General features: G+C 24.8%; 1 protein-coding gene across 3 annotated transcripts in view; it reads right to left on the bottom strand.

The window, feature by feature from the left end:
* bbg (big bang) overlaps nt 1-16,251 on the bottom strand; it is a 262,098-nt gene that overhangs the window by 237,420 nt on the left and 8,427 nt on the right. For all 3 annotated transcript variants that reach the window (XM_065503538.1, XM_065503539.1, XM_065503540.1), the window contains exon 2: nt 13,104-16,204. In XM_065503538.1, coding sequence (XP_065359610.1) covers nt 13,104-16,204 — 3,101 coding nt within the window. The remainder of the gene's footprint in view (nt 1-13,103; nt 16,205-16,251) is intronic.

The following is a 16,251-nucleotide window of genomic DNA, read 5'->3' as shown; positions in this document are numbered from 1 at the left end:
ATTCATATTTAGTATTAAAGCTTTAAAGCTCTTCTAAAAAAATTTGAGTTTTTAGCCAATTTTAAAGGTTTTGTTGCTTAGTTTGTTAGCAGAAGTTATTTATATTAGGAAAATTGCTTAAAATAGAAAAGCTTTTTTTAAAGCTTTTAAGCTATAAGTCTGTATATAGTATAATAAGCTATTTATTACATTAATTTTCTTTATAACTTATACTGACAACTTAATTTTTCAATAAAACATATAATTTATAACTGAAATCTTAATTTTCTTTAAATTGTGTAGGAAAACTTTTTAGAGCTTTTAAGCTTTAAATCTGTGTTTAGCTTAATAATATTAAAAATCCTATTGTTGACTTAATTTTTCATTAAAAAATATTTTTTAGGCAAAAAATCATAATTTTCTTTAAATTTAAAATAAAAGCTTTAAAGCTCTTCTAAAAAATATGAGCTTTTAGCCAATTTTATATGTTTTGTTGCTTAAATTGTTAGCAGCAGTTATTTTTGTTAGGAAAATTGCTTAAAATTAAAAAGTTTTTTTTAAAGCTTTTAAGCTTTAAATCTCTATTTAGCATAATAACCTATTTACTACATAAATTTTCTTTATAATTTATTTTCTTGACTTAATTTATCTATAAAATATATAATTTACACCTAAAATCTTAATTTTCCTTAAATTATGTAGAAAAGCTTTAAAGCTCTTTTAATAAAATAAGAGTTTTTAGCCTTTTTATATGATTTTTAGCTTTCTGTGTTATTGGTTTTCATTAACATATACATTTTAAACATAAAATCTTAATTTTCCTAAACTTTAGTTTTACAGCTTTAAAGCTCTTTTAATAAAATATGATTTTTTAGCTATTTATTACTTAAATTGTCTTTATAACTTATTTTCTTGTCTTAATTTGTCTATAAAATATATAATTTACACCTAAAATCTTAATTTTCCTTAAATTGTTTAGAAAAGCTTTAAAGCTCTTTAAATAAAATAAGAGTTTTTAGCCTTTTCATATGATTTTTAGCTTAATGTGTTATTGGTTTTCATTAACATATACATTTTAGTTATAAAATTTTAATTTTTTTTAATTTTAGTTTAAGAGCTTAAAGCTCTTTTATTAAAATATGATTTTTTTAGCTATTTATTACTTAAATTTTCTTTATAATTTATTTTCTTGACCTAATTTTTCTATAAAATATATAAAATCTTAATTTTTCCTAAATTATGTAGAAAAGCTTTAAAGCTCTTTTAATAAAATATAAATTTTTAGCTTTTTTATAAGTTTTTTTGCTTTTTGTGTTATTGAGTTTCATTAACATATACATTTTTAATATAAAATCTTAATTTTCCTTAATTTTAGTTTAAGAGCTTTAAAGCTTTTTTAATAAAATATGATTTTTTAGCTATTTATTACTTAAATTGTCTTTATAATTTATATTCTTGACTTAATTTTTCTATAAAATATATAATTTACACCTAAAATCTTAATTTTCCTTAAATTGTGTGAAAAGCTTTAAAGCTCTTTTAATAATATATGAGTTTTTAGCCATTTTATATGATTTTTAGTTTACTGTGTTATTGGTTTTCATTAAAATATACATTTGAGTTAAAAAATCTTAAATTTATTTAAATTTATTTTTAGAGCTTTAAAGCTCTTTTAATAAAATGTAAAATTTTAGCTATTTTTCAAAGTTTTGTTGGTTATTGTTATATTGTTGATTTAATTTTCTATGAAAATATAGATTTTACTTAATTTATTCTACTTTTTAAATTTAAAGCTTTAAAGCTCTTTTCATCAAATTTGATTTTTAGCCTTTTTTTATAAATTTTGTAGCTTATTTTTTAATTGTTGAATTGGTTTGGCCATAAAATCTTGAATTTATTTATTTTTTTAATTATAAGCTTTAAAGCTCTTTTAACTAAATGCATGATTTTAGCTATTTCTACAAGTTTTGTTGCTTATTGTTTTAATGTCTAGTTAATTGTCAATGAAAATATAGTTTTTAATCAATTTTATGTTTTTTAAAATAAAAGCTTAAAAGCTCTTTTTTTAAAAAACCTTGAAAATTAAAGGTTTTTTCATAAAAAAAAAACTTTTAAATCTAAATAGAACATTAAAAAACCCCTTAAAGGATTAATTGAAGTCAACTCTTGACACATGATGCTTTTTTGAGAGCCACACAACAAAACTAAACAATGCCAGCCATCAGACACTTTCAAATTAGATGTTAAAAGACATGAGGAGGGAAAAACAGCCATCAAAAACATATTCTAATGGTATTTGCAAACAACTGATGAAATTACCAAAAACTATTATGTTGTAGGACAAAAAACCAAGCCCCAGCTGGTGTTGGAAAAGTGTCAAATTTATTTAGTTTTGTATTATATTAGATTCTAGGAATATTTAAAAATTTTTGAAAACAAAAACTAACTTGATACTTTGTATGCAATTATTTTGTTGCAAGTGCTGTCTGTTGGTTGATGTTTGAACTAAGAATGCTTTTTTGAACATGAAAGTTTAAACTTACAGATGTTTGTTTTAAGGAGTTGGCTGGCTGATGATAAAGATGTCTCTCCCACATGCACACGTTCTGTTGATTTTAGCTACTGTTCTGAAATTACTTATTATTCAAGCTATCTCTAGTTTATAAATGTTGGAAATTCATGTTTGTATTTCTATGTTCTTTTTTGTGTGTCTTTTAGTTTTTATAGTGTTGACAATAATGATGTGTCGTCGTTGCTGTTGTCATGACATGAATGTCATAATTTTCATAGTCATAAGTTTTCATGACTTTTGTGATTAGTAATTCGTACAACACATGAGATTTTTAACACAATCTTGTAAGTTTCATTTCATATTTTGTTTTTGTTTTTTTTTTTGTTGCATATTTAAATATGCAACAAAGAGGAGCTGGCTGAGCTTGTCATGAAGTCACAGTCAAGCAAATCTTGTACAAATCTAAATATTTTAATGTTTACATGTAAAAAATAAACATAAACAGAAGCTCATATTTTCTTTATTTTTTTTGCTGTTGCACGATTCTTGGGAAAAAAAATTTAATATTTTTGCTTAAGAAGTTTGTTGGACAAACTGATTTACAGGAAATTTTAAGGAAAAAGAAAAAATAAATGATAATGGTCACACATTAAATAGCAAGATATTGCTTAGATTCTCAATAAACAATGACCCAAAGCTTTCTAGTTAAATTCCCCCTCAAAAAAAACTAAAACAATTCCAAGAAATAAATTCATATTTAACATATTAATTGAATAGTAAATCTATAACTTTTCTCCTTAACTAACCAGAATTTCCTTAAAGTTTTATATAAAAAGACATTTGTAAAGCTTCTATAATCTACTTTTTTATGGCGAAACTTTTGTTTAACACTTTTACGGCATTTCAAATGAAAAGTAAAACTATTATGGGGCAAGGGTAGTCACACAAAGTAAAAACTCAATTATTGCTACACACCTTAAAGGCTTTCAAATTGAAATACACCAACAAAAAAAAAAAGAAATAACTAAGAAACGAAACCCCTCCAAATACAGGAATTATTTTATTAGAGGCAGCTTAAACTAAAAAGCGGTAGTTTTAATACTTTGAAGGAAAAGTAACAGTTAAAGCTTTTTTTTAAAAAAAAAAGTTTAAATCAAGCTTTTTGAGAAAAAAAGTTCCAATAAATAAAATACATGTTTTTAAGAAAAAAAAATTTTAAATAAAAATTTTTAGAAAAAAAAATATAAAAAAAGCTTTTTTATAAAAAAGTTTAAAATAAAATTTTTTTAGAAAAAAATTAAAAATAATGATTTTTTATTGTATTGTAAAAAAAATAAAAGCTAGAAAAAAGTACTAAATAAAGTTTTTTGAGAAAAATAATTTTAAAATAGTTTTTTTTAAAAAAATTTGAAAATAAAGCTTTTTAGAAAAAACGTTTAAAATACTTTGTTAGTAAATTTTAAAATAAAATTTATTTTAGAAAAAATGTGAAAAAAGCTTAGGAAAAAATTTAAAAAAAGCTTTTTAGAAATATGTTCAAAAATAGAATTTTTAGAAAAAACTTTAATTAAACTTTGTCTCTTGTTATAAAATAACGTTTTTTTTTAAAATAATGATTCAAAAAGTTTAAAATAAAGCTGTTTTCAAAAAAAGCTTTTTTAAAACAAATTTTAAAAAGTTTCAAATAAAATTTTTTTAGAAAAATATTAAAAATAAAGATTTTTTATTGTATTGTAAAAAAATTAAAAATAGAAAAAGCTTTTTCAAAAAAAAATTTTAGAAAAAAAAGTTTCAGTAAAAAAATATTTAGAAAAAGAGTTTTTTAAAATATAGCATTTTCAAAAAATGTATAAAAATAATGCTTTTTTTTAAAAAAATTTAAATAAAACTTTTTAGAAATTTTTTTATAAAATTTTTAAAAAAAAGCTTTTTTATAAATTACATTTTTTAGAAAAATATTTATAAATAAAGCTTTTTAAGAAAAAGTTTCTCTAACAAATTTTAGAAAAAGCTTTTTTTTTAATAATGCTTTGTCAAAAAAATGTGAAAATAAAGCTTTTTTTAAAAAGTTCAAAATAAAGCTTTTTTTGAAAAAAGTTTAAAGTTTTAAGCCAATTTTATATGCTTTTTTGATTAGTTCATGCTAATAAGTGATTTATCTTAATAAAATAGCTTAAATTAAAAAAAGCTTTTTTTAAAGCTTTTAAGCTTTAAGTCTGTGTTTAGCATAATAACATTAAAAATCCTATTGTTGGCTTCATTTTCCATTAAAAAATATATTTTAAGCAAAAAATCATAATTTTCTTTAAATTTAAAATAAGAGCTTTTAAAGATCTTCTAAAAAATATGAGCTTTTAGCCAATTTTATATGTTTTGTTGCTTAAATTGTTGGCAGCAATTATTTTTGTTAATAAAATTGCTTAAAATTAAAAAGCTTTAAAACTCTATTTAGCATAATAACCTATTTACTACATACATTTTCTTTATAATTTATTTTCATGACTTAATTTGTCTATAAAATATATAATTTACACCTAAAATCTTAATATTCCTTAAATTGTGTAGAAAAGCTTTAAAGCTCTTTTAGTAAAATATGAGTTTTTAGCATTTTTATATGATTTTTAGCTTAATGTGTTATTTGGTTTTCATTAAAATATACATTTTTAATATAAAATCTTAATTTTCCTCAATTTTAGTTTTACAGCTTTAAAGCTCTTTTAATAAAATATGATTTTTTAGCTGTTTATTACATTCATTTTCATTATTATTTATTTTCTTGACTTAATTTCTCTATAATATATATAAATTACACCTGAAATCTTAATTTTCCTTAAATTATGTAGAAAAGCTTTAAAGCTCTTTTAATAAAATATGAGTTTTTAACCTTTTTATAAGATTTTTAGCTGACTGTGTTACTGGTTTTCATTAACATATACATTTTTAATATAAAATCTTAATTTTCCTCAATTTTAGTTTTACAGCTTTAAAGCTCTTTTACTAAAATGTAATTTTTTAGCTATTTATTACATTCATTTTCTTTATAATTTATTTTCATGACTTAATTTGTCTATAAAATATATAATTTACACCTAAAATCTTAATATTCCTTAAATTGTGTAGAAAAGCTTTAAAGCTCTTTTAGTAAAATATGAGTTTTTAGCATTTTTATATGATTTTTAGCTTAATGTGTTATTTGGTTTTCATTAAAATATACATTTTTAATATAAAATCTTAATTTTCCTCAATTTTAGTTTTACAGCTTTAAAGCTCTTTTAATAAAATATGATTTTTTAGCTGTTTATTACATTCATTTTCATTATTATTTATTTTCTTGACTTAATTGTCTATAAAATATATAATTTACACCTAAAATCTTAATTTTCCTTAAATTATGTAGAAAAGCTTTAAAGCTCTTTTAATAAAATATGAGTTTTTAACCTTTTTATAAGATTTTTAGCTGACTGTGTTACTGGTTTTCATTAACATATACATTTTTAATATAAAATCTTAATTTTCCTCAATTTTAGTTTTACAGCTTTAAAGCTCTTTTACTAAAATGTAATTTTTTAGCTATTTATTACATTAATTTTCTTTATAATTTATGTTCATGACTTAATTTGTCTATAAAATATATAATTTACACCTAAAATCTTAATTTTCCTTAAATTGTGTAGAAAAGCTTTAAAGATCTTTTAATAAAATATGAAATTTTAGCTTTTTAAATATGATTTTTAGCTTACAGTGTTACTGGCTTTCATTAAAATATACATTTTAGTTATAAAATCTTAATTTTCCTTAATTTTAGTTTAAGAGCTTTAAAGCTCTTTTACTAAAATGTAATTTTTTAGCTATTTATTACATAAATTTTGATTATAATTTATTTTCTTGACTTAATTTGTCTATAAAATATATAAAATCTTAATTTTCCTTAAATTGTATAGAAAAGCTTTAAAGCTCTTTTAATAAAATATGAGTTTTTATCGATTTTATAAGTGAAATTAAGCTTTTTTGGCAAAAATTTACTTTTTTAGAAACAAATTTTAGAAAATGCTTTTTTTTCTAAATAAAGCTTTTTCAAAAAAATGTGTAAATAAAGCTTTTTTGAAAAAGTTCAAAATAAAGCTATTTTAGAAAAATTTGTATAAAATAGATTTTTAGAAAAATCTAAAATAAAGCATTTTTAGAAAAAAAAAGGTTTAAAATAAAGTTGGGGGTAGCGTAACATTACGTGTGGTGTGGTTCATCCCATGGCGCCAGTTTTAGGAAATTTATTTTTATGAAAAGCTTTTTAAAAATCTTTTTTAAGAAAATAATTTCTATGAGTTCTATGCATTTAAGAACTTTTAAAGCTTTTGAAAAATAATAGATTAAATTTTTGCTTTATGAAACTTTTATTTGAAATAATTTTCTTATTTATTCTCTATTTAGGGAACCTTCAAAAGTCGTTCAATTCTTGTTTTTCAATAATAAAAATTTCATCAAAATCTTCTTAATGTTGGAGGAAGGAAGAAATACCTTTTTTGAAATGTTGGCGGTATGATTTGTGAATGATACATTGCTTTATTACCTGCAGTAACTTAAAAAACATGAAGCTTTCAAGTATTTATTACTTGCAGCTTCATGCTTTAGCATGCATAATTATGCGTAGTAACGCCCTCTGTCAGCAAGTTGGGCAAAAGTTTCGTTACCTGCTAAGAATTGCAGACTTTTGAGTGTGAGAATAAAGGCTTTTTTGGATAATATTTCATATGAAATATAATTTTTGTAATAAAGGTACTTATTCTTTTGTGTTTAAAGCAAGTTGAGGTGTTAATTTGATTTGGTATTATAATTGAGCAAGAAATTTACATAGGAATTTTTGGGGGAAATAAACAAAATTTAAAAGCTTTAGTTTACATTTCTGTTAAATTGTTGCAAAAATAATTGCATTTAGATTGCGTGAAATTAAAATTTGTTTTTTCGTTTTCATCTAAATATTTAATTAAATCCAAAAACTAACAGTTAAATAAACAACAATTTGTTGTAAACTGTATTGGTTTTGTTTTTTTTTTGCACCAAAAACAACAAGGTGTAAACAAACAAATTTGTTACAATGTTGTTTTTTTAAACAGTAAATAGATTTGGGGTTAGAATAGACAAACAGACAGACATGCACAAGCAGGCACAATCAGGCACTATTAAAACATACAACATTAAGATAACAAGCAAAACTAATACATTTGGTTATACCCACTCCCCTGCTAACAAATAAACATCCCAAATCCTAACCAAAAACCAGAGTAAGTTAAACTTTTTTGAAATCCAAATTTCCTATTGCCACATTAAAACCTTAAGAATCTCTGCTTTTAGCCAATACTTTAAATATATAGAGAGGTTTTGTCTATTTTCACTGGCCATATATAAAAACTATTGTGTATCGTAATTGCACTGAACATAGAAATTAAGTATGATTTTTATGTCTGGTCATGACAAGGTTTGCATAATTGCTTTTGTTCCTTTAGAGTTTTTCGTCTGGTTGTTAGTTAGTTGGTTGGTTGTTTGTGTTTTTATTAAGCCCCTGGGCTTAATACATATATTTGTTAAAGTACAAACAATTCAGTACCTTTGAAATGAAATGTTTATGGCTGGTTCATTCCACATACATAGTTGGAAAAAACAATTGTGAAAATTTGCAATGAAGCTTTGGTTTTTATGGGATTTTTTTCCTAGAGATTTGGTTTTTTTTTCTCCACCAAAGGGCAGACTCAGTGGCTGGCTGGCCTGACTATGTGACTGACGAAACAATTGTTAGAAATCGTTGTGCAAATTTTGGCAAAACTAAAAACAAACTAACCAAAGGTAAGGAAAAATTTTGAGTTCAAATTTTTTTTTGTTTTATGGGATTTTGATTGCATTTTTGTTGTGTGTTTCTAACACTAATAAAAATCAATTGTTAATCTAGTTAAAAGTTATAAGGGCACTAAAACACAAACAGATTTACAGTAAAAGCTAGAAAAAAGTGAAGGGATTCAAAAGAAAAAAAAATTAAAAAACTTTCTAAAAGAATCTAATAAAAAAGCTTTATAAAAACTTGTTATGAGAAAAAGCTTAATAAAGCTTTTTTATGAAAAAAGCTTAAAAAAGCTTTTTATGAAAAAAGCTTAACAAAGCTTTTTATGAAAAAAGCTCATAAAAACTTTTTAATAAAAAAAGCTCATAAAAGCTTTTTAATGAAAAAAAAAATATATAAAGCGTTTTAATAAAAAAATTATATATAAAGCTTTTATTAACAGAAGCTTTTAAGCAAAAAAATTATAAAAGCTTAATAAAGCTTTTTATGAAAAAAACTTTTTAATAAAAAAGCTTTTTAACACAAAAATTTATAAAAGCTTTTGAATTAAAAAAGCAATAAAAGCTTTTTGAATAAAAAAAAACTCATAAAAGCTTTTTAGTAAAAAAGCTTTTTAACACAAAAATGTATAAAAGCTTTTTAGTAAAAAAGCTCATAAAAGCTTTTTAGTAAAAAAGCTCATAAAAGCTTTTTAGTAAAAAAGCTCATAAAAGCTTTTTAGTAAAAAAGCTCATAAAAGCTTTTTAGTAAAAAAGCTCATAAAAGCTTTTTAGTAAAAAAGCTCAAAAGCTTTTTAGTAAAAAAAGCTCATACAAGTTGTTTAGTAAAAAAAGCTAATAAAAGCTTTTTAATAAAAAAAAAACTAATAAAAGCTTTTTAATAAAAAAAAAACTAATAAAAGCTTTTTAATAAAAAAAACTCATAAAAGCTTTTAATAAAAATAAGCTCATAAAAGCTTTTTAACAAAAAATCTTATAAAAACTTTTTAATAAACAGGTCATAAAAGCTTTTTAATAAACAGGTCATAAATAAACAGACAAAATTAATAAAAAAAAGCTTTTTAATAAAAAATCTCAAAAAAGCTTTTTAATAAAAAAACTCATAAAAGTTTTTTAATAAAAAAGCTCATAAAAGCTTTTTAATAAAAAAAGCTCATAAAAACTTTTTAATAAAAAAAGCTCATAAAAGCTTTTTAATGAAAAAAAAAATATATAAAGCGTTTTAATAAAAAAATTATATATAAAGCTTTTATTAACAGAAGCTTTTAAGCAAAAAAATTATAAAAGCTTAATAAAGCTTTTTATGAAAAAAACTTTTTAATAAAAAAGCTTTTTAACACAAAAATTTATAAAAGCTTTTGAATTAAAAAAGCAATAAAAGCTTTTTGAATAAAAAAAAACTCATAAAAGCTTTTTAGTAAAAAAGCTTTTTAACACAAAAATGTATAAAAGCTTTTTAGTAAAAAAGCTCATAAAAGCTTTTTAGTAAAAAAGCTCATAAAAGCTTTTTAGTAAAAAAGCTCATAAAAGCTTTTTAGTAAAAAAGCTCATAAAAGCTTTTTAGTAAAAAAGCTCAAAAGCTTTTTAGTAAAAAAAGCTCATACAAGTTGTTTAGTAAAAAAAGCTAATAAAAGCTTTTTAATAAAAAAAAAACTAATAAAAGCTTTTTAATAAAAAAAAAACTAATAAAAGCTTTTTAATAAAAAAAAAACTAATAAAAGCTTTTTAATAAAAAAAACTCATAAAAGCTTTTAATAAAAATAAGCTCATAAAAGCTTTTTAACAAAAAATCTTATAAAAACTTTTTAATAAACAGGTCATAAAAGCTTTTTAATAAACAGGTCATAAATAAACAGACAAAATTAATAAAAAAAAGCTTTTTAATAAAAAATCTCAAAAAAGCTTTTTAATAAAAAAACTCATAAAAGTTTTTTAATAAAAAAGCTCATAAAAGCTTTTTAATAAAAAAAAGCTCATAAAAGCTTTTTAATAAAAAAGCTCATAAAAGCTTTTTAATAAAAAAAGCTCATAAAAGCTTTTTAGTAAAAAAGCTCATAAAAGCTTTCTAGTAAACATATCATAAAAGATTTTTAATAAACATGTCATAGAAGCTTTTTAATAAAAAAAGCTCATTAAAGCTATTTAATAAAAAAAAGCATTTTAATAAAAAAAAGCTCATAAAAGCTTTTTAATAAAAAAGTTAATAAAAGCTTTTTAATAAAAAAAAAACTAATAAAAGCTTTTTAATAAAAAAACTCTTAAAAGCTTTTAATAAAAATAAGCTCATAAAAGCTTTTTAACAAAAAATCTTATAAAAACTTTGTAATAAACAGGTCATAAAAGCTTTTTAATAAACAGGTCATAAATAAACAGACAAAATTAATAAAAAAAAAGCTTTTTAATAAAAAAGCTCATAAAAGCTTTTTAATAAAAAAAGCTCATAAAAGCTTTTTAATAAAAAAAGCTCATAAAAGCTTTTTAATAAAAAAAAGCTCATAAAAGCTTTTTAATAAAAAAGCTCATAAAAGCTTTTAAACTAAAAAGCTTATAAAAGTCTTTTTACACAAAATCTTATAAAAGCTTTTTTTAACAAAAAGCATACAAAAGCTTTTTTATATATTTTTTTTTAATTCTCCCACTCTCTTCCTAACCACAGTTTTCTCCACCTTATCCCTTTTAAATATGGCAATTTCAATATTTTTTTGTTTGCCCAATTTGTTTTTTCCATACATATATAAACAATCAAACCTTTTTGCTTTGAACTCATAACACCATAAAATATAAAACCAAACAAAAAACTTATTTAATTGAAAACTTTTTTCCAACTCATTGAATTTATTTAATTAAATAAACATAAATCGGCGATATCATGCATATGCACGCAAAATTTCAGCACTTTTCAAATAAACACACAAATTATTAACCTACATACACACACATACTTGCATTTAAACAAAAAGGTATTGAAGTGTATGAATATGAAAAACAAAAAATAATAATTTTTATACATTTTAATAATGAAAATGTTACATATTTTTTAAAATAGAGATTAAAGTATTTGCTGGAAAGTAATTAAATCAATGAAAAACTGTTTAAATATAGAGAAAAACGCATTTTAAAGTGGGATCAACCAATAATAAATGCAATGAATTGCAAATTAGTGTGAAAATGTGTGGAAAAACAATTGAAATAAATACATATGTGAATTAAAGAGATTATGAATGCATAGAAAAGGTATTAATGTTCTTTAATTATAGCAATAAAAGAACAACTAATAGCCAACCTATAAAAACAATGTTTATACCTGTCACAAACATAAATTTGAAAAAGAGCTTAAAGAGCTTTTAGCAAAATATTTACTCAAAAAGACTTCCCAGCGAAAATGTAATGAATGAAAACTTCCTAAAATTAAATTTCGAAACAAATAACAAATATTTAGGATTCAAAATTGAAGAAAATCTCAAAAGCTTTTTATAAAAAAAGCTCAAAACTAAAAACTTTTAATTTGAATTGAAATTTCTTAACAAATAAGAAATATTTAAGAATAAAAAATAGCATATCTTTCAACACCAAAGAAAAGCTCAAAAGCTTTTTCTATAAAAATGCTTTAAACTAAAAGCTTTTAAAATAAAAATAAATTTCTTAAGAAATAACAAATATTTATGATTGAAAACCATAAAATATTAAGCTATTAAAGAAAAGCTCAAAAAAGCTTTTGTTATAAAAAAGCTCAAAATTAAAAGCTTTTTTTATGAAATGAAATTTCTTAACAAATAACAAATATTTAAGATAAAAAAATAGTATATGTTGCAACACTAAAGAAAAGCTCAAAAGCTTTTTCTATAAAAAGGCTTAAACTAAAAGCTTTTAAAATAAAAAGGCTTTAAACTAAAAGCTTTTAAAATAAAAAGAAATTTCTTAACAAATAATAAATATTTATGATTGAAAAACTTGAAATATTGAGTTATTAAAGAAAAGCTCAAAAGCTTTTTCCTAAAAAAATAGCTTCAAACCAAAAGCTTTTATGTAAGAATCGAATTTCAAAACAAATAATAAATTATTTAGATTAAAAACTTTAAAAGCTCAAAAAAGCTTTTTTTATAAAAAAGTTCAAAACTAAAAGCTTTTAATATGAAATGAAATTTCTTAAGAAACAATGAATACTTATGATTGAAAAACATAAAATATTGAACAATTAAAGAAAAGCTCAAAAGCTTTACCCTATAAAAATGCTTCAAATTAAAAGCTTTTAAGTAAGAATGGAATTTCAAAGCTAATAATCAATTATTTAGATTAAAAACCTTAAAATATTGCGATATTAAAGAAAAGCTCAAAAAAGCTTTTTTTATAAAAAAGTTCAAAACTAAAAGCTTTTAATATGAAATGAAATTTCTTAACAAATAATATATATCTGTGATTGAAAAACATAAAATATTGCGATATTAAGGAAAAGCTCAAAAGCTTTTCCTTATAAAAATGCTTCAAACTAAAAGCTTTTAAATAATAATGGAATTTCAAAGCAACTAAAAGCTGTTTATGATTGAAAACCATAAAATATTGAGATATACAAGAAAAGCTCAAAAGCTTTTTTTTTTAATAAAAAAGCTCAAAACTATAAAAATGCTTCAAACCAAAAAATAACAAATGTTTATGTTTGGGAAACATAAAATATTGATATATTCCAAAAAAAAGCTTAAAAGCTTTTGGCTATAAAAAAAGCTCTAAACTAAAACTTGTAAGTTAAAATGATTAGCACTCAAAAATTAATGTAAATAGCACTTACCTTTTGCGTTTTGCTCTTTCTCTTCCTGCATATTAATCTCGTCCATCTGCTCCACCTGTGGCTGGTCGCTGTAATCCTCATCGTCTGTATGCTGCACGATCGCCTCCACTTTAATGGCACTTTTAACCGAATCACATGATGAAGAAGTCAAAATATCTTTATTGTCTGCAGAAACCTCTGCTTTTGAGGCCACATTTGGCAAATTGATGGTCTCCAGCAAATCTCCGGAGTTGGTTTGAGCCAGTAAAGGCATATTAGAGTGATGAGACGATTGTTTCTCCACCGAGGGCAATGTTTCGCTGGCTAATATAATGACAGGTGATGGTGGTGTTGCTGCTGCAGCTGTATTTGTTTCGGTTTCAATCATGGCTGTGGGTAAAACTATATTATGTTCAACACCCACTATAATGCGCTCCATAGGTTTGGGTATTTCAATTATCGGAGTTGGTGGTTTATTAGTGGCTGCTTCTAGTTTTTGTTCTGAGTTGTGGGAAGTTTCCAAAGAACCTCTGCGTTTGGGTATGGGTTTGACGACGGGGGTTTCGGTTCTCTTTTGAGGCACTGGGGGTTTGGGCTTGGGTGTTGGTCTCGGTTTCATTTTCGGCGAAGAGGGCTCTTCTTTAGGAGGTTCAGATTTCTTTGAGGATTTCTTTAGTTTGGGTGACAATTTAACGGCCTTGATTTTGCTAGAAACTTCCTGTGATTTGGAGGGTTCTTTAGTTTCTGTTTTGGCTTCCGGAATCTTTTCAGTTTCTTTAACTTTCTTAATGGGAGTTTCCACATCCTTTTCAGCTTCTTTTGCTAAAGACTCCTTAATTGTTTGAATGGGTTCCAGTTTAGTGGGTTCTTCTTGAATCCTTTTAGTTTCTTTTGCTAAAGACTCCTTAGTTTTGGGAATTTTTTCCAGTTTAATGGGTTCTTCTTGAATCTTTTCAGTTTCTTTGGCTAAAGACTCCTTAATTTGCTCTAAAGGTTTCTGTTTAAATATTTCTTTGTTGTCTTCTTTAATCTCCTTTACCTTCTCTTCTTTTGTTTCAGTAAGTTCTTTAGTTTCTATAATATTCTTGTGTAAAACATACAAGGTTTCATTGTCATTGAAATCCTCGAAGCATGTGGTTGTTTCCATTAAGGGCTGCTTAGTTAATTCTAAAGTTTTGGAAGTTTCTGTGTTTTGCTTTAATTCCTGGCAAATTTCTTTCTTTACTTCAGTTGTTTGAACCACCTCTTCAGTTTTTCTGGCAGTCTCCTCCTTTGTAATTTCAGAAACCATCATTTTAAGCTTCTCCTCCTCCTCAATTTTGTTTTCTTCTTGTTTTTCCTTTTCATCCTGCTCTTCCTTTAGCTTTTCTTCTTGTTGTTCCTTTTCTTTAACCTCTTCCTTTTCAATTTCTTGAGGATTTTCCTGTTCTTCAACCTCTTCCTTTTCAATATCTTGCGATTTTTCCTCTTCTTTGACGTCTTCTTTTTCCAAACCACTCAAATCGAAACCCTGCTCATTTACGGCCTCATATTTGAACAGCTTTTCGGCCTCTTTTTTCACCTTTTGATAACTTTCTATCAGTTGTTGGGCTTCCATTTCCAATTTCTTCTCCTCCTCCGTTTTCTTTACCAATTTGGCACCCTTTTTCGCTGCATCCAAACGTTTGTTCACCTGCTTCTCAGCATCTTTTAAAACTGTATCTATCAGCTGTTGGGTTTCCTCATTAATCAGTTTTTGTGCCTCCATTTCCATAATGTTTTGCACCAAATCATTATTGTCAAATCCGGATTCTTTTTCCAAATCTTCTTTAGTTTTTTCACAGCGTTTGGTCACCTGCTTTTCCCCATCTCTGGTTACCATTAAGGTTTCACTGATCTCTCTGGTTAGCGAGGGTTTCTCAGCCGTATTCTCTGCTTTGTTGGCGGTAAGAATCTGCTCGCTATCCTCAAATGTTTCAAGGATTTGATGTTCACACTCCATTAAGTCGATGCCACCTTGGTCGTTGGCTTGCAGTTGTTTACCACACTCCGATAAATTCAAAATACCTCTGACAATACTTTGATTATCTGGTGGATTTATGGCCTCTTCCGATAATCTTGTTTCCGCTTGGGCGGTAACAGTTATCGGCTGTTGTTTATTGGCCGCCGAAACCTTGTCGTCGAGACTATCCTGACTATGGACTTTCTTAAGTTTTGCCTTTTCTTTGTGCGTTTCACTGGACTTTTGTATCTTTTCCTCGCCCGTTTGTGAGTCACGGGTGCGTATTTCCGCATAGGCCTTTTGATCAGACTCAAATTGTCTTTCCTCCAGCACTGTGATCTTGGTATTTCCCTTGCGTTCGTTGTAGGGTTTCAGGGAGAATGCAATGGGTTTGGGAGAGTCGGGGGTTTTGCATTCTACCAATACCTTTTTGAATTCTTCCGGTAAATCATCTATAGAGTCCAGTAGATTGTCACAAGTTTTCGATTCTAAAACAGTGGAAGAAGTGGTTGAGGATTTGATGACCTTCTTGGTGGTAGTGGTGGTGGAGGTTGTGGATTTAGTGGTGGTTTGTTTGGTTTCGGTTTTGACTTCCTGCCTAGTCTCGGACAAGGCAGTTTTGTTGTCCGTTACCTCTGAAGAAGCCGACTTGAAAGATTCTGTAGCTGTTTGTATTTCACTATGGGTTTGTTCTTCAGCTTTCTCCACCTGCTTAACACTTTCAATTTCTTTCAATTCTTTACTAATTTCCTTAACCTTGATTTCCTCCTCCTTTTCTTCAGTAAATTCTTTTACTTTTCCATTATCCACCATTTCTTTTTCATCCTCAACTTCTTGATTTTCATTCGTTACTTTTCCATTCCCATTCTTTAAGTTCCTTTCACTTTCTTCCTTTGTTTCACTCATTTTCGTTTTATCTTTCGTATCCTTCTTTTTCAAACTTTGTAACTCTGTTACCGGCACCGTAGGCGGCAGCACTGGTACTCCTATGAATACAGGTTTCTTGGGCTTTGTTGTACTTAAACTGATAGCAGTTGTCTGCTCTTCTTTTTTCACTAATTTCACTTCTTCTTTTAGCTGCTCGTTTTCTGTTTTATTCGCCGGTTTCTGTTGACTCAAGTCATCGACTATGACAATGGGTCTGCAATAGAAAGAGAGACATTATTTTAATTATTTGCCAAAAATTGC

The sequence above is a fragment of the Calliphora vicina genome, chromosome 3 (assembly GCF_958450345.1).
Source record: "Calliphora vicina chromosome 3, idCalVici1.1, whole genome shotgun sequence".
In the NCBI taxonomy this organism is placed as follows: Eukaryota; Metazoa; Arthropoda; class Insecta; order Diptera; family Calliphoridae; genus Calliphora; species Calliphora vicina.
This window is presented reverse-complemented; position numbering and strand designations above follow the sequence as displayed.